At 47.1% G+C, this 19,843-nt stretch overlaps 1 protein-coding gene across 1 annotated transcript in view; it reads right to left on the bottom strand.

Annotated features, from left to right (window-relative positions):
- maneal (mannosidase endo-alpha like) overlaps nt 1-9,787 on the bottom strand; it is a 17,747-nt gene extending 7,960 nt beyond the window's left edge. Inside the window, exons 1-2 of the mRNA XM_061216257.1 lie at nt 8,076-9,787; nt 4,688-4,797 (exon numbers count right to left, since the gene is read on the bottom strand). Of these exons, the coding sequence (XP_061072241.1) occupies nt 4,688-4,797; nt 8,076-8,586 (621 nt within the window). The 5' untranslated portion in view covers nt 8,587-9,787. The remainder of the gene's footprint in view (nt 1-4,687; nt 4,798-8,075) is intronic.
- Between the last annotated feature and the right edge of the window lie 10,056 nt (nt 9,788-19,843).

Consider the following 19,843-nt stretch of genomic DNA (forward strand, 5'->3'; position numbering starts at 1 on the left):
CGACCCACTGACATCAATGTGACAGAGAAGTCACTCTTCTGTCACTAAGTGTAATATTTTGCCCTTTTCTTAATCAATCCGTATTAATTAGCGTGCAGGCGATGGGTTCTGTGTAACTGTTCAGTGGTGGCATTTCCGTTTGGGAGAAAAGAGGCACTGAAAGCCATCGTATGAAGCCCAGGGCAGTTTCCCTCTCACTGGAGGTGACAGTTAGCCTTTTCAAGTAGCCTATTTATGCAAGGCTGTGTTTATTCCCTCTCTTTTAAAAAAATCAAAATCATCATCTTATCTATCTGACGTGAATGTCTCAAGACATCTAATGATATTGTAAATCTGAAATCTTAACCCCCCAACACACACATACCACACACGCATACCACACACACCGCACACCACGCCACACAAACACACACACACCCCACATACCACTCGCACACACACACCACACACATACCACACACACACACACACACACACCACACATGCCACACACACCCCACCCCACCCCACACACACACACACACACACCACACACACACATACCACACACACCACTCGCACACACACACACCACACACACACACATACCACACACACCGCACACCACGCATACCACACACACCCCACTCCACCCCACACACACACACACACACACACACCACACACACACATACCACACACACCACTCGCACACACACACACCACACACACACACACACACACACACCACACACCACACACACACACACACACACACACCACACATACCACTCGCACACACACACACACACACACACACACACACACACACCGCACACCACGCCACACACACACACACACACACCACACACATAACACACACACACACACACACACACCACACACACACACACACACACACACACACACACCACACACACACACCACACATACCACACACACATACCACACACACACACACACACACACATTCTCGCAGTAGTTCCAGAGTAACTGACGCAGACAGTGACTGTGTATAAATATCTCTACAGTAATGGAGACTCGTTACAGGCAGGTCAGAGTGCCTCTCACAGTCCTGGAGACTGGGAGGCTCAGCATCAGACTGTCTCCCTGTGGAGGAGTCTTAAATATCACACAGGGCTGGAAGCAGCCTGCTCTTCCTCGGGCTTCTCAACTGTAAACGATCCGATAGTTATGCTCTTTATTTTTTATTTTGTTTTGTGACACACAAATGTGGCTCTAGATTCAATCTGTCTTCAATCTGATTCAATGCTTTCTTTGGTCAAATGGTGTTCAGACCAGTAGCAGTGAAATGGTGTTCAGGTCAGCTGTAGTGAAATGGTGTTCAGGTCAGTAGCAGCGGAATGGTGTTCAGGTCAGTCGCAGTGAAATGGTGTTCAGGTCAGCTGTAGTGAAATGGTGTTCAGGTCAGTAGGAGTGAATGGTGTTCAGGTCAGTAGCAGCGGAATGGTGTTCAGGTCAGTCGCAGTGAAATGGTGTTCAGGTCAGTTTGAAGGAAAATCGTTGTGGCTCTTGCACAGCGGCTAAACAAACACAACATTGTTTGTGCTGAAGTGATGAAAATAATTGAATAAGACAGGCAGAGTGGGGGGATTGATGGCCGTGTTTGAGTTTGGGAAATGCACGCTGGATTGATTGACAGTGGGTGGTGCTAGGTTTGGATTGGGTGACCTCTGACCTTGAACCAATTAGCCCTTGAGATGTGAACGACAAATGATATGACACAGAAATGCCTTGCACTGTTAATACACCGCACAGTGTTAGTACACTGTACTGTGTTAATATACCACAGTGTTAGTACACTGTACTGTGTTAATATAGCACAGTATCAGTACACTGAACTGTATTAATATACCACACAGTGTTAGTACACTGTACTGTGTTAATATACCACAGTGTTAGTACACTGTACTGTGTTAATATACCACAGTGTTAGTACACTGTACTGTGTTAATATACCACAGTGTTAGTACACTGTACTGTGTTAATATAGCACAGTATTAGTACACTGCACTGTATTAATATACCACACAGTGTTAGTACACTGTACTGTGTTAATATACCACACAGTGATAGTACGCTGTACTGTGTTAATATAGCACAGTATTAGTACACTGCACTGTATTAATATACCACACAGTGTTAGTACACTGTACTGTGTTAATATACCACACAGTGATAGTACGCTGTACTGTGTTATAAGCTCGCATCACTGCGGTTGATGTAACCTTGGGTCGGTCGCAGATAGGTTAGGCCCCTCTCTTAATGAGAAGGGTACACCCGAAACGTGCGTATCGCATTACGAAGGAGAGGAGAGGGGAGGAGAGGACAGGAGAGGAGAGGAGAGGAGAGGTGACTTATACAAGTTTTATTAAGACTGCAGCCTGCAGTCAGTAAAGAGTTGTCCTTAAAACTCCTGACTCACAATTAAACACAGTTAAGTGCAAGTTTTTAATCTTCATTAGCGCAGTTTGCTGAGTTCAAAGTCACATAAAAATGAGCCAAACTTTGGTTTAGAATTATACGATCTCACAAAGTCAAGGACAAATGTTCATTGAATCCAGGGCAATGCGTTGCCCTGGCAATGCAGTATGTGTGCCTGTGTGTGTGTGTGTGCGCATACGTGTGTGTGCATATGTGTGTGAGCATGTGTGTACATGCAAGCAGATGTTTATGTGCGAATGTCCATGTCTGTACGGATGTGTGTATTTGCATGTGTTTGTATGCGTGTGTTTATAAGTATGTGAGTGTGAGAAGTCATGGTCCTACTCATGCTGGATTGTCACAGCTCTCCAAACCACAAGGTGGCAGCATACACTCTCGTGTGACAAGTAGCAAACAAACAAGTCCAAATGAAAACTCCCAACCATCCCTACACCTCTGCTGGGCCACTGGGCCAGCCCTGTCCTCCAAACACTCTCTATAAACGCTCTTTTAAAACACCCCCACATCCTCCAAACACACGCTATAAACACTTAAAACGCCCCCGTTGGACCCACAAGCAGCCTTTCGCTGTTCTCCCCACAGGGCGGATGTAAGAGAAATGCACTTCCTTTGTTCCTCTGAATAATGCACGGCTCAAAGGAGGCACATGAAGTGGGCAAATCCCAGACCAAAAACAGCACTGTGAGCCTCAATCAAAAAACAGATGAAGACTGGAGGCTTTGGGCGATGTTCATGACTGTGCGGGTGGAGATTGAGTGATGTTCGCAGCTGTGTGAGTGGAGATTGAGCGATGTTCACGGCTGTGTGAGTCTGGAGATTGAATAATATTCACGGGTGTGTGAGTGGAGATTGAGCGATGTTCACAGCTCTGGCTGTTTTGGGAGTGGAGAGATTGACAGATTACACTACATTACATTATTGGCATTTGGCAGATGCTCTTGTCCAGAGCGACGTACAGTTGATTAGACTAAGCAGGAGACAATCCTCCCCTGGAGCAATGCAGGGTTAAGGGCCTTGCTCAAGGGCCCAGCGGCTGTGCGGATCTTATTGTGGCTACACTGGGATTAGAACCACCGACCTTGTGTATCCCAGTCATTTACCCTAACCACTTCACTACAGGTTGTGATCTCATCGCCAAAGAGAGATCCACAGAGCTGTTACATGGAATATAACCGCTTCCTGACGCTAATTAAACCATTCATCTGAAAATTCCTTGCCTCCATAAACTGCTGCTTTATTCTGATCTATATGCCCCCGTTTGCCCTGGCACTTTATACTGCCCCTGTTTGCCCTGACACTTTATACTGCCCCTGTTTGCCCTGACACTTTATACTGCCCCTGTTTGCCCTGGTTCATTATACTGCCCCTGTTTGCCCTGACACTTTATACTGCCCCTGTTTGCCCTGGCACTTTATACTGCCCCTGTTTGCCCTGGCACTTTATACTGCCCCTGTTTGCCCTGGCACTTTATACTGCCCCTGTTTGCCCTGGTGAGTGGCACCCCTGTGTACAGCTTCCCTCCGACAGGACAGACTTACAGGAGCGGCAGACAATTTGGTGCTGTGCTGTTGACATATAATTCTTTACTCTAAGAATCTGATGTGAGTGACTGCTAGTGCTATTTAGACCGGAAAGAGAAAGCAGGTCAGCCGCTCTATGCCTGCAAGATCTCCAGAGAGCTAAAAACTAATATTTTATGCTTGATCAATGACATGGTTCGTTTAAAATGCGAGCTGTGTGTGTTTCCCTTAAAGTAAAGTGCCGCTCAGCAAGCTTGGCTGCACAGGGAATGCGGTTCGGCGTTGTTTTGCCGCGTCACCATGGCGACGCGGAAGGAGTCGCACAAGTTTGCACAAAGGGAGCTGGAGGGGCCCGAGATGTAGGTCACTCTCTTCCCGACGTGGAGCCGGTCTGCACGGCAACAACATCGCCAAAGAAAGCAACAAGCCACAGACGACCTGAACCAATGCAGACAACCTCTGGTCTCGGGAAGAACTGGAAGGAGAGGACACCGCTGGCTCATGTTTGAAAACTTTCCCCTCAACTGGTCTTTTCAGATCTGGCATCGGATTGTCATTGTTCCCCAACGGTCATCACGTCTCCCGTCTCGAGGAGAGCTGGTCGTCACCCCCCCAATCCTGTAGCTGACCACACCCCTGTCCATGTGGCCCTCCCTCCCCCCACTCCCTCCCCCCTCCCCCCTCGCCCCTCGCCCCGTTACCTTGATGCTGTGCCTTTGGGCAGCATCCAAAATGGCGGGCACCAGGTCTTCCGTCGGTTCCCCGTTATCGTCCGTCACACCGGGGGGGTACCAGGACAGCACCAGCACTCCTGAAACCACAGAGAACGACGACACCCCCGTCAGGAGAGGACAGGACGTCCCAGCCCCACAACAGCAGCACCTGTTATCAATTCTCATTTATACTCATTTGTTATTTTGCTTTTTATCCAAAGCAACTTACAGTTGCCCTAAGCTGGGGTCAATCCCTCCTGGAGCAATGTGGGGTTAAGGGCCTTGCTCAAGGGCTCAACAGCTGCACAGACCTTATCGTGGCTACACTGGGGCTTGAACCACTGACCTTGCTTGTCCCAGTTATGTACGTTACCCACGAGGCTACCGTGTTCTCACCTGTGTGCTCCTGACACCTGCTCTCAGCCATGGCTCTGCTTGCTGTATGCAAAATCAGGGACCAATTCAGAGCCAAGAAACCCAGCTAGGTGCGTAGCTGTGTTGTGAACCAATGTTTGAATTAAATGCTGAGTCCGACAGAAAGCCAGCAGAGCCTCTGTGTTCCAGAGCTCCAGTCTATCACTCACCCACTTATTCATTATTATTTTTCAACCGCAGTTGTTTTGTCCTGCCAGGTTCGGGGTCCGGTTGTTCCCGTCTCATCACTGGAGCGCCCCCGGTTTATAAACACTGTGTGTGTGTGTGTGTGTGTGTGTGGCTGCAGCTCCCAGTTCGGCGCCGGCGCGCCGCCTGAGTTCAGAGCGCGAGGCGTTCCCGAGGCGCGTGCCAAGCGCCGTCGCAGCATTCTGCAGCTGATCCGGCCAAGTCGGCCTGCTGAGTGTGTGGGTGTAGAATCGGGCCCTGTGAACCGGTCTCAACGCCCGCGCCGCACACTCACAGAGGAACCCTCAGCACTGAGCGCACTCTGAGAGAAGCCCTGGTGATGAACCACACGAGTGGGCCTGTAGCCCGGCGGCTAAGAGACACGACTGGAACGAAGCCCTGGTGATGAAGCACACGAGTGGGCCTGTAGCCCGGCGGCTAAGAGACACGACTGGAACCCGGAAAACATTGGTGTTTCAAGGCCCGGTGTAGCCGCAATAAGATCCGCACTGCTGTTGGGCCCTCGAGCGAGGCCCTCAACCCCGCATTGCTCCAGGGGGGGATTGTCCCCCTGCTTAGTCTAATCAACTGTAAGTCGTTTTGGATAAAAGAACTGTCAGCTGAATAACAGCTCTGCTCTGTGGATCTGAACCCCCACACCCCGGTCAGACACTGCGCAGTAGAACTCTCTGACATCACAACCCAAAGACGCGCAGGGTGACTAAAGCACGCATAATCTCTCAGCATCAGCATCGGGTATGTCTGAAATTTTACTCCTGTTTATGTAGGGTGCCTGCGCTCTCCTGAACAGCCTGCTCTGCTCTCTCTGGTCTCCCTGTTCCTGGGGATTCTGCTTTCAACACAGTGAGCAGATACTCCAGAGCACCCAGAAACCCACGCCGTACTGCTGGAGTTTACGCTTAACAAGAGTATTACGTATTATCGTGTTATGAAACAGGAGTATGCACTTAACAAGAGCATGCAGGCTATGCACTAAAACAGGAGTATGCATTTAACAAGAGTATGCAGGCTATGCACTAAAACAGGAGTATGCATTTAACAAGAGTATGCAGGCTATGCACTAAAATAGGAGTATGCATTTAAGAAGAGTATGCACTAAACAGGAGTATGCATTTAACAAGAGTATTATGTATTATAGTGTTATGAAACAGGAGTATGCATTTAATAAGAGTATTCATGCTATGCACTAAAACAGGAGTATGCATTTAACAAGACTATAAATGCTATGCACTGAACAGCAAATCGTCCGTCGTGTGTAACAAGGAGCCTACTGTATTTGTATTAATTTGAGTTCAGGTTTTATACATGCAATGGACACTTTTGTCTGGTAATTACAGATGCACGTCTGTGTGTACATGTAAACAATCAAACGCGCGTTGTTTTACACAGCTCGCCTCTGCCGAAGTCTGCCGATCCTTTAATTTTCGGTTTGCGATTCCGGTTACAAAGTGACATCTTTGATTTACAATACGACTCTGACTTGCGGCCCCTCCTCCATCTGTCGTGGACTGCTTTAAGATGGCTGGCCGGGGGGTTGGGGGGTCGGGGGTGGGGATGCGGGGGGTTGGGCGTGTATTCCATCTGGGCCCCAATGTCACTGGAGGACTGGGGGACTTTCCCTGAGCTGGAAACGACTGCTGCCTCTTCGCTTAATTGAATTGTCTCCTCCTGTCTTTTGTTGCTCATTAGAGAGTAACTCTATCTCTCTCCTACATTATTTATTTGCCTAGTTGCCTGGTTTTAGCTATTTTTAATCTCTAAAGTGAAATGGGGGGCTCAGTATCCTATCCCACACCAGAACCCAGAATCCTTGGTGCTGCCGATGAGCCCGTTTGTGTTGTTTCTTCTTAAACAAGTGTAAGTCAGTCCTACACCTATCTTAGGTAAACATGTAGCATCGGGTAATCTCTCTTCATGTGCCGCTGTGTATCTCTGTCTCTCTCTCTCTCTCCTGGGTTTTTTTTTATTCATCCTGCTGATCCGTACAGAAAGCATACAGGGGCCGTTACGACAGAGGAGTTTCTCCGGAATAATCATAGATGTAGCCTGTACTTCGATGAAGATGCTTGTGGACAAACATAAAAACACTTTTCCCTTTACAGTGCTTACATTAAGGGTGTACATTTGAAATCTGGAACACTTTAATTATAGTTTGGTAAGTAATTAAAACATAACTCATGGTTTATACACTGAAGTTCCCTCTGGAAACTAGCCGCGAAGTGTCGGTTAGCGCCGCTGTCCACTCTCTCGGTGCTGAATGCTGCCAATGAGTAGGATTAACGGTTCTATTCAAACGTTCTCGAAATCAAACGGTCGAATCCAGCAGACTTCTGTGTTAAAATATGGCTACGTATCCATGACTAGTGTTGTCGTTTACGCGACCTTTATTTACTGAATAAATGCATGAACTGTTGAAGTGTGTTTCCATTAGCGTATCTCCGCTCCCCCCGCTCCGCGACTAGGCTGACTTCAGGCTAAAGTTGCTTTTTGGAGTGAGGCTTTTAAATTAAAATCGATCGCTGTCAACTCTGCGACACAAGAGCTCCAGGCAAACCATATGGCGGGGTCAAGTTGGAGTCATTCAATGGAGACGTCTCGGGTTTCGAAGTTTGCGAACTAAAGTTAATCGAATTCAAATCAAGTTACCTAGAGACATTTGTGTCTTCCCCTCTCCCGTTAGTTTTTGGGCTGTGCTGTGTAGCTATTTAGCGCATGCATCGCAACAGAAACATCATACAGCGGGCTCATACTCGACCTGCAGCTGCGGCTTCCAGCTGCTCCATATGCGACTCCAACACGTCCGGATCTCTGGAGCTGTACGGTCCCAGTTCCGGGTAGAAACTGGAGCCAATGTCTTCCGGTGGCGTGTGTCTGCCTTTCGGGTAGCTGGCGGCGATCTTCGGGTCCCAGTGTGGCACCAAAACGTGGTCCCAGTGCATGTACTTCCCGTCCACCTGCGGGTTGCCGTACCACACGTAGTAGAATATATGGACGTCGTAAAATATGCTCTTGTCCCCCGGGCCAGAGTTGGAGAAGACTACTTTGGTGTTGCTGGCGACGTGCGCCTGTCCCGGCGAGACCGCCACGTTGTTGGACATTGAGCGCCGGTCCACCCTCTCTCCGACCATGGGCATCAAGTCCAGTCCTGGCGCCAGGTCGTTGAAACCGTCGCTGGGTTTCAGCGTTCTCAATCCCATCATGGTGCCGAAGATGAAGAGGGTGAACAAAAACAACGCCACGCAGGCTTTCTTCCGTAACCTGGCCATGATCAGTCCTGACCCCCGTATTGCCCGTAGTCTGTCGTCTCCAGTGAGCTACCGAGCTAGCTACTCGCCTGTCCTGACGCTGAACAGATGTTGCTGGAGTGTCAACGGCGTTGAGGCGACTTCACTGTTTGGGAAGCTGTCTGTTGTCTTGTTACCTCCATCAAACCCGATTTGGCATAAGCAACGCCAGAACTCCGAGGGAAACGTGGTTGCGGTTGTCTAAAAATACAGTATCTGCGGCATTTTATGTAACACGACGCATAACTTCACGAAAGGAAACAGTTACATGATTGCGCACGGCGGTGTTTGCCTGTCTGCAGTTAGCGCAATGTATCGTTGTGTTATATGACGCAATGTGTTTCAAACATTCAACGGACTAAACAAGAATTAGACTGTATGACAGATGTTTCCATCCACTGTGTGTAACACTCCGACAAGAAGCAGTGTTAAGCTGGTGTAAATCAACAAACTATTTTCAGATAAAACACAAATCAAAGGCTACAATGATAAAGTAGCCTACGTGTTGAAAATTGCTCTGGCTGTTGGCTATGTGAACTGAAACACTAACACTGACAACTAACAATAACGCTGAACACTTTTCTGTCACTTGCCAACGTGGCTTACCAAGGCATTTAATTTTATTTAAATTGTTCAGGACCTTTCTCAACAAATTTGAATGCGACTGTCAACAAATGCCTCTATTCTCTCATGGCTAAACTTGCAACATGTAACAGCCTAAGTGCCATGCAGCCATCTCTTTCACCAGACAGGAATTCCATTTCACTTTACCTGAGTGTTTACAGTCTTCTAACGCTTAGAATAATGATTATGTGCCTGCAACCAAATCATTTCCGTATGACACCATCCTACTGAGACATCGTTTTCCAATTTCGACCGCAATCTCCAAATCGTGGGCGAAGAGCCGCTTTCGATGTATCTGATTTAGAGGGAGGGAAAAAAAAAATACAAAACCCGTGATAGCAGGACGCGCAGATCTGATGCGAGCCGCGAGTGTGTACAGTTATGAAGGTGGCCTTGTGCCGTTAAACCGTCACACGCGCGAGGCGGCGTCGTCACCCTCGTCTCTCCCCCGGCTTCCTGCGGTGTGATCGCCGCGGTTCCGTGCCTTAACGCTCACCCCCCTGCGCCGTATTACGCTTCCTTGTAGACGACGCAGAGCGAAGCTTCCATCCGGGCTCTTTCTCCCGTCCGCGTAATGATGACAAGGTCCGGAGTATCTCGGATATTTGACTGATGGCCGCGCTCACAATCCGCTCGGCGTCTGAGCTCGCGCTCCTTTATTGTCATTTTTTTTTTCGCTTCTCTTCAGGGAGGCGGAGCTCTCGCCCAGCCTGCCGGATAATTGCACGCTGCAAGAGAGGGACGGGTTGGGTAGGGACAATTCCACAGACGCTAATTTATAGGAAAACTGATATTTAGATAGCCCTTACGCGTAAAACTACCCGTTCATAGTCAGGTTCATATATTCCAACAGATAAGTCTGCAGGCTTCTATGAGTTGCAGCTGAATTTCGGGATACGTTTGGTCGGTGGTGGGGGATGGTGGAGATGGTGCTGAGGGATCACGTCGGCTCCATCCATCCTCATGTCTTATCAACCTAATGGCGAAGTTGGCTCTGACATTAGACGCATCCCCATCATGCATTTCCCTGATGTGACGCACTGGCTGATTTATTCCTGCTTTGACGGTGCTGCGGCTGTTTATGTCCCTCTCTCTCTCCATCATTTTCTCTCTCCCTCTCTCTCCTCTCTCTACCTCTCCCTCTTTCTCCCTCGATGTCTTCCCTCTCTCTTACCCCTGTGTCTCTTTCCCCTCTCTACCTCCCTCTCTCTCCCTCTCTTCTTCCATTTCTCTCCGTCCCTCACTCTTCCTTTTGATTCCCTCCTCTCTGTACCTCCCCCTCTTTTTCTCCCTCCATGTCTCCCCTCTCACTCCATCCCTCTCTCTTTCCCTCTGTCTTGCTCTCCTCTGTGTCTCTTTCTCTCTGTCCCTCCTCTCTCTCTTCTCTCTCTCTCTCTCTGTCTCTCTCTGTCTCTCTCTCTCTCTGTCTCTCTCTCTCTCTCTCTCCCCCTCTCTCTCTCTCTCTTTCTCTCACTCTCTCTCTCTCTCTCTCCCTCTCTCACTCTCTCTCTCTCTCTCTCACTCTCTCTCTCTCTCTCTCTCTCTCTCTCTCTCTCACACACTCTCTCTCTCTCTCTCTCTCTCTCTCTCTCTCTCTCTATCTCTCTCTCTCTCTCTCTCTATCTCTCTCTCTCTCTGTCTCTCTCTCCCCACATGGTGCGCTGGCACCCCACATGGTGCGCGGGGACCCCACATGGTGTCCTGGGACCCTTGTCGATGACGTGTGTCACCCCAGAACCCAGCAAATGAAAGAGTCATTTAAAGATCACTGTTAATTGGCAAAACCTTGTGCTCGTCAAGACCACCCATCTATACATGCCTTGAGGATTCTGAACATTCATGGCATCATATATTATTCAAGTTAATTCTGACTACCCAGTAAGGGCCCTGCACAGTGTAAGCTGTTTATCTGGACGACGCCTGGTTTCCTCTGCTCCCGGGGGGAAACGAGGGGAGGAAGCCTCTGTCAGATCAGCTCAACTTCATCTCCATCTGGGGGCCAACGACCAACGACCAACGGCCTCCGCATCTACATCACGGTCCAGCGACCACAGCCCGGCCACCACCGTGCTCGCCACGAGTCAGCCGAGGACAGCACGTTGTGGTGGAAGTGTAGCGCAGAAGGCTAACTGAGGTGGCTAAGATGGCTGCACACTTGTTAAGTTCACTTCTTAACATGCATGCTCCATGCAAAAAAAGTGTGTCTTTTCCATCAAATGAGATTAGCAGGAAGGGAGGAATTTGTATTTCACTCGTGTAGAAGAAAGATCCATGTAAATATGGGGCAAGGCTACGTTCAAACTGTGTATTCATCAGTTATATAATATTATTATTATATTGAATAAATACAATAATCTTGTCTACTTGTCTACTGAACATACTGTATGTGAAAATAATTGCTGGAACACTTTACAACAAGGTTCACAAATTGGCATTCATGAAGGTAGTTGTCAATCATTAATTAATGATGTACAAATACATTAATTAAGCATGAAATCACCTTTTCATTAGTTAATGCATTTGTTAACTATTAAGTAATGTATGAGTTGCATTATTATTTATACATTAGCAAACCATTGGATAAACATGTAATGAGTAACTTGTAATTAGGCATTAACTAATGTAGTTGAATTAATGATGTACAAATACATTAAGAATGCTGTACAGATGAACATCTCAGTAGTTAGTTAAATAACAACTACATTAGTTAATGCCAATTCATGTAACCTTATTGTGTTACCAGAGTTACAAACAGACATGCATGGCTATGAGTGTGAGGGGGTTTTTGTTTTGACACCTCGATTTCTCCCGGGCTTGTTAACCCCCGTGGGCTCGGTTAACCCTGCGGGTGACAGAGCGGTTCCCGAGGTTCTGCGCTAATTGTTTTAGACGGAACTCCCTCAGCAAGCGCAGGAGCGCTGAAGACAATACAACCGGAAAAAAAAAGAAAACGACACTGCACTAATGAGGAGCCCCACGTGGCACTCTGCACTCTTAAACGTAAAGGACCAGGGGAGGTACATTTGGTTATGGAACAAATTACCATGTATGTCCTTTGGGTGCTAATAAGCACTTTTTACAATACGAAAAATCCATGGCTCCGGGTATACTCTAATGAACTGATAGGGTGGACAAGCCTTTTTTTTCTGAGAGTGTGTTGAATATTGGACCCTATGTTCATATTATTTCTTTATTTACTCGTTTATTTGGGCGTTTGTTTCTTCGCTTTGGTGCGGTCTGCAGTGAAATATCGACTGATCAGCGGAGCGGTAGATGTGTTCAGCCTGACAGCGTTCCGCCACTTCAGAGACTGAAGCTTTATTATCGCACCAGCCTCTCTCTCTCTCTCTCTCTCTCTCTGTACAAATTACAATCTCTGTATACATTACCGGCATGAATATCAATCTCCAGAAAGCCTTATGATTAATCCCACTGGGGGATACGGGTTACATGGTGCAGAACTGGATATCTACACTGGAGATATTCAGCTCTCAACAAACAGTAGCTGGAAGGAAAGGCCGTCCCTAACGTTCACTGGGAGCTGACAACCAGTCATTGTAGATCCAGACGAGAGGCTAGTTTCTCTCTGGACCATTAATTATAATGGAACAACTACAGGCCTTTCCTCAATCTGAATAAAAGTGTGGCTACATTCCAAACGAGACCACTTGATCTACACGAAAAGCATACATGTGCACCCCCAGTGGTTTTCAAGATGTGAGGTTGATAGATAGATAGATAGACAATCCTACCCACTAACCCTAACCGCTAGTTCTTAGTCTAACCACTAACCCTAACTGCTAACCCTAACCACTAACCCTAACAGCTAACCCTAACCACTAACCCTAACTGCTAGTTCTTAGTCTAACCACTAACCCTAACCGCTAATCATAACTGCTAACTCTAACCACTAACCCTAACCGCTAATAATAACTGCTAACCTTAATCACTAATCATAACTGCTAACCCTAACCACTAACCCTAACCACTAATCCTAACACTAGCTGCTAACCCTAACCATAACCGCTAATCTAACTGCCTTGGCTGTGGGTTGACAGTACATTTGTGAACTCCAGGACAACAACGTCTGCTCTGCCTTGAAACCGGTATGTGCAGTTTATCCGCTATCAATTACTTTAATGGAGCACTTATGTGCTGTAAGACTATACAGCACCATCCCCTGTGTTAAATCAACTCTCACAGTGTTTATGGGATCCATTAGGGACTATGTGCTCAAAGGTACTCTGTCATTGTTGATTTTACAGTGACCGGGGCTGTCGCTCGTGAAGTGAAAGGTTGTGACGATTTCAGGAAGAGGAGCCCCCGAAAAGTTTGGAAAATTCCAGTAGGATGGAACATTCTTCCAGGAGGCCCAGAAATCCTAACTATCCCACTGAAGCCGACTGTGTGCAAGAACCTGCTTGTGTCTTTTCTCAGGGCGGCCTGTAAGCGTACTGGTTAAGGTAAATGACTGGGACCCGCAAGGTCGGCTGTTCGATTCCCAGTGTAGCCACAATAAGATCCGCACAGCCGTTGGGCCCTTGAGCAAGGCCGTCTGGATAAGAGCGTCTGCCAAATGCCAATAATAATAATAATTATCGTGTTGCGGTCTTGCTGGTTTTTTTGGGGGGTTTTAAGTTGGCTGCTTTGTATGATCGCTCTCCCACTCGTATGTCATGTCCTGGAACGGGTCCTGTAACAGGTCCTCGAACGGGTCTTCTAACGGGTCCCGCCCAAGGAATGCTGCTGAAAACTCTCCAGCTGGCTAATACCGGACCTTTTACCGTAACCTTGATTAATGTGCGCTGTCCTTGCAGAAATAAATTTGGGAAATAAACATAAAATGAAGAAAAACCGGCGGACACTTTTGGACTAGACGCTGCTTTTGAAACTAGACAGTTGCTTCAGGACACTGATAGGTTTTTGAAGACACACACACACACTGTACGTTCATTAATTCATCAATGCAGGTTTTGGTCAGTAGTGTATTGAAAATGGCTAGTGAATATTTTGATATCATACACCCAAAGAGTAACAGTGAATAAGTATTTCACCCAGGTCTGAATTGTAGCCTGTAGCAAGTTCTTGCGGTTATTCCACTACCTCCACTACTATTCAGAAGAAGACAAAAACGTTTCCCAGACTATCCTCTTTTAAACAAGCCCTTGTATGCTGCTAATAAGACTTTTATAAGTGATTAGCCCACACTCACATACTGAATGATTAATACGGGTTGTAAATGGCCGAGCCAGCTGGCTAAGGGAATACGCTTGGTGCAGATGGGGAAAGTTGGGCTGAAAACGTTTAAAGTTTAGTAGCTGTGACTGTCCCTCAGCTACATCAGAGGATCAGCTCTTTGGTCGCCACAAGAAGATCTGCACAGCTGTTGGGCCCTTGAGCAAGGCCCTTAACCCCATTTTATTCTAGGGGGGATTGTCCCCTACTTAGTCTAATCAACTAGAAGTCGCATTGGATAAAAGCATCAGCTAAATAACAAAAAATGATGATGTTATTATTATAGTTATATGTCGTGGTTAACAATGACTAACAAATTGAATATCCGGTGATAATCTGTAGCGTAGCCCTCTGCAATGGATTTGAGCGATGTAGTAGGCTATTGTGCCATTTCAGTGAACCGCGTTTCTGAAGAAGGGTTTGGGTTTGCCTGTTGTTGTCGTTCCACGACTCTTCTGCGCCCAGGAACACGAGAGCATTGAGTCTCCTATCCGTTCCGGAGACCCGCCTCCTGACCGCGTCTAATTTAATTACACGTGGGCCCACAGAGAGGCGCATTAAATAAGTCCGAGGGGACAATTACTCGATATTTCTAATTACGCGCCGCACTCGGGGCCGCGGCTGTTCTCCGTCCCGCCGTGGCCTGGCCCGGCGTTGTGACTGAGAGCTCCGCCGAGGCGTGAGGTCCGGGAACCCGCCTCGGCTCCCAGACCCCAGACCCGCAGTCAGAGTCACGGCCCCGCCCGTGTGACCCGCCTCCTCACGCCCGTCCTTTTCGTTTTGAAGATTTTATTTAATGCGCCGGATCCATTCCGTCTTTAAACGGCCCAGCACGCGGGTGTCTGTCTCCCCGGCCCCGCCGCCCTTGCTCCGGGGGGGCTGCCGGTTTCACAGGGAAACTGAGAGAAATCCAGCATCTGCAATCAGGCGCCCTGCTGTGAATTCCAGCCGTGAAAATTCAGCCGGTCAACTTGGTCATACGCTGGTCGAGCTGGGTAAGAGCTGGTCACCCGGCTAGGGCTGGTAGCTTATCTGAGCTGGTCGCTGTTTCAAAACATGGTTTGAGCTGGTCAAGCCATGTTTAGACTGGTCAACCAGCTAGACCGTGTGGAGCTGGCAGCTGGTCTGAACTGGTCAACCGGCTACCAACTGTTTGAAAACCTGCATGTAATTCTCCTGCTTGTGTTAAGAAAAAGGGGCGATACTTAAGGGGTTAAAATAAAGACGTATGAATTATGATTACTCCCATTTGTTTTCCGTTGATTTCACCCTCGCAGTGTGGAGAATTTGTCGTTCGGAGAAGAGAAGCTGGTCCAGCCTACGTGACAACAAAGACTGGGGCACAGGAGCCTGAGTCTTGTATACTGTTTTAGCAGGGCTGTTCTAGGGCTGTTATGATGCTTTCTGGGGTCGCGCACGACAAAGTGCCTTGCAGTAGGTGTGTGGGGAAGGCCGTGGACTATTAAAAGCTGCCATTGTGTGTTTCTACGCCGGCCGTAGCCTTGGGTACCGCATGTCCTTTTACCGCCCCTCTCTTCTCATTGAGCGGGAAAGAGAATCCGGTTGTTCAGGAGGTTTATCGCAGCCACGCTGGACCAATCTCACCCTGAGTGTAACTGTCATTATTCGCCGGGAGAGACGTCACAGCGCAGCTGGGGCAGAGCGGAAGTGGCCCCGGGGTCTTTGTTCAAGTGCCTCCGCAGTCGATTTGTTCTCCTCTTCCTGTGGATTTTATTCTCCTCCGATGCTATCACCGCATGAATCCTGTCGTACACTTTTTGGGGCATGGCGGCGGTGGTGGTGAATTAGCCCCCAGGGGCAGGCTGTAGTCTCGTGGCTAAGGTACATGACTGGGACCTGAGAGGTTGGTGGTTGAAGCGCGGTGTAGCCACGATAAGTTCAGTACAGCTGTTGGGCCCTTGAGCAAGACCCTTAACACCGCACTGTTCCAGGGGGAGACTGTATCCGGATTGTACAGCACATGTACAGTAATGTGTGTGATTTGGGGGGGGGGGGGGGGGGGGGGGTTTCCTCCCTGTGGAATTTGGATGGCACAGTGGTGCAGTGGAAGGCCTGTGTGTGTTTTCTCTGGGCACTCTGGCTTCCTCCCACAGTCCAAAAACATGGGGGGCATGAACAGGGCATTGCTGCAGTCACCCTACCCTGTATAAATAAAGGTTAATGAGAACCCCGTGAGATGGCGTCAGGTCCGTCCTGACCTTGCTAGCGTCACATTAGCCGTATGCACACGTGCCCTTAATGGCCACGCTGGACCATGTGGGTCGTTCTCTAAACACTCGCTCTCCAGAATCCATAATCGCCTCCGCAGGCCCTGTCCCAGCGAGCCGGCCGATCGATACGCAGCGCAAGCTGTGCTACGGCATTGTGGGTCACACAATGCAGCAGCCACGACTGAGACAGCGGAGAGGAGGACTAATGGCTGTCATATTTATATATTTATTCGTCTGTTTATTTTGCCCGGGGGGATTTCCTGTAGTCGGTTTTTTTTTTTTCTTTCAATCCATCTATTTGCCCCTGACACATGCACAGTTGACCGATGACGAGTTGACCTGAGTTACATTACGTTACAGTTATTTAGCTGATGCTTTTATCCAAAGCGACTTACGGTTGATTAGTCTAAGCGGTAAAACCCGGAACGACTCTTTACTTCAGTCCCTGTTCCAGATTTTGGAGGGTTCTCAATGTTAATCAGTGCAGTTACATTACATTACATTAGTTATCCAGTTATCCGGCTAAGTAATCCTGCTTTCTGTGGATCACTGCAGGAATTCTCAAATTTAAAAAAGGAAAATGTGAGAGAAAGACTTTTGTTCCGGCCTCTTTGGCACGCTGTAGTTTTGTATTGACGCCGGCTCCGTCTGACATTTGTCTCCGGAAAGGAAAGTGATTTCACATTTCTTAACTTGTTTCTAGGCAACCCAGTGTGCACCTGAGTGCCAAGTCCATAAAAAATAGTCAGAACCTGCATTCGGCAGGGCGGAGATCGGTGCCCGAAACTCCACCCATCATTCGACCAAAGTAAATCATGGTGAGAATGTTCTGGTTCAACTGAGTCTGCCTCCCATCTTTTATACCTTTACTACTACTTGTTGTTGAAATTATATATTCATGTGATTATTTCATTATTAATTACTTATCATATTATTAATTGCTTATCCTTTACTAATTTCTTATACTATTATTGGTTGCTTATGCTGGAATGATCCAGAGCATACACACTTGTTAAAGTATCATAACTTGCTTTGTGCTACTCAATATTATTTTCTGTAACTGTGTGAGTGGAGATGTCTCTCCCTGTCTGTACCATGGGCCTCCAAGGCCACGGCCATTAACTGTGCGTTCTGGATTATCTTGTCTTGGTGCCTGAGAGCCTGCAGAACCAAAAACATAATACCTCATGACGGAAGCTACCATGGGGATTATCTTCCTAGAAGTAGGGACAAGAAACAAGATAAAATAGATTATTCTCAGACGCGCAGTTAATTGCACAGGCCCCTGCGTATACGTCATGCTGGAATGTTTTGAGAACATGCATCTGCATGACGTACCTTGAAGGGGGAGATATGAATAAACAATCTATAGCACAGGTGTCAAACTCCAGTCCTGGAGGGCCGTAGTGTCTGCTGGTTTTTGGGGTGTTCTGGGTTCATTCAAGTCATTGATTGGTTAAAGAATCCACACGCCTTGTTCTCAAGGCCTTAATTGGCCTTAATTGGCAGCTGATTGAGAGGAAACCACAAAAACCCGCAGACACTGCGGCCCCCTGGGGATTCAGTTTGACACCCCTGATCTATAGTAAGGAGAAGAGCGGTGGATTGTCTTTGAATATTGATTATCAGAAATATTAATGAATACTAATGAAGGGGCGTACATTTGTTGCGCTCTGTGCCTACATATATCCAGACAAAGGTCCTGGAACCTTTGTCCTTGTTTTTGCATGTAACTTGGACCCTATGCATAGTAAAGATTGAATTATTTTACTGTCTTTGTCTCTGAGAGTTTTCTTACAGAAATACATAAAAATTCCTACAACACTACTACTGCTACTACTTTGTAAAAAATGACCAAAATACCATTGAATAAAACAGACACCTCACACAGCATAATGTCCCTGTCACTGTAAAAGGGTATTGGGTTTGTTGTGGAGGTAGACAGGTGTCCTGCTAATCCGGAAATTACCAGATCCTGTTCCCCTCTAGGGTGAACTCACTTGTCAGGCGTGTGAATTTGATGACGGTATTTGAATCGCAAACGCACGTAATTGGCGGTGCACTGATCCATTCTGGTTTCGCAGGTCAGTTGAGAACACCGCGCTACATCAGAGGATCAGCTCTGTAGTCTTTTCAACGTTGTCAGTTCTGTCGCCCAAACGTTTAGAGCCAAAACCTTCCAAGCTAACGCACATTCTGAATATTCCCTAAGGTCACGGACCAAGCACAGCGCAGAGGTAGTGAGTTTTCTAGCTCGAAGTGCTGGAATGTTTGCAGCAGCTGGAGGGGTTTTGAACGGTGCTAGATATGATCTAGTTTTTAGGTAAACTAAGCATTAGATACACGTTAGTGGGAGGAAAATGAGGAGCATTGTTGGGCTGAATGTCCTGTTCTTGTCATTATGTTATATTATGCTATGTTATGTTATGTTTTGCTATCCTATGTTATGTTTTGCGGTCCCAAGTTATGCCATACAATCCTATGTCATGCTATGTTATATTATGTTGTTCTGTTATGTGATGTTATGTTATGTTATGTTATGTTATGTTATGAAATGCTATACTATGCTATGCTATGCTATGCAATGCTGGGTTATGTTATGTTATGTTATGCTATGCTATGCTATGCTAGGTTATGTTATATTATGCTATGCTATGCTATGCTAGGTTATGTTATGTTATGTTATGTTATGTTATGTTATGTTATTTTATGCTATGCTATGTTATGTTACGCTATGCTACGTTAATGTGAGGCGCTTTAATTTGGGGAAAGTGCTCGTTCCCCTGGCAGAGCCCTGATGAGCTGGAGTTGCCATTAAATCTGGTCTGTGAGTCTGCAGCAGGAGAATTCTCAGTCCGAGTGTATAAGAGATTACACCATAAAACAAAAGCAGAAGAATGCAACAGCCTGGCTATAGCTCCATAAAATTAAACTGGACAGGACACTTTATTTTGGAGGTTTTCTTCATTCAAGCACAACGGTATTCATAGCATTTTTACACTGGATTTTTTTATCCACTTAAATGTGTGCATTCATATATACCATCAGAATCATTAAAGTACTAGACGTCGCAACCCCAGATTTGTGCATGATTGTGTTAAACTTCAGTGCGACATTTTAATTCAGCAAACCCCACAGTGACCCTTGTT

The sequence above is a fragment of the Conger conger genome, chromosome 1, assembly GCF_963514075.1.
Source record: "Conger conger chromosome 1, fConCon1.1, whole genome shotgun sequence".
In the NCBI taxonomy this organism is placed as follows: domain Eukaryota; kingdom Metazoa; phylum Chordata; class Actinopteri; order Anguilliformes; family Congridae; genus Conger; species Conger conger.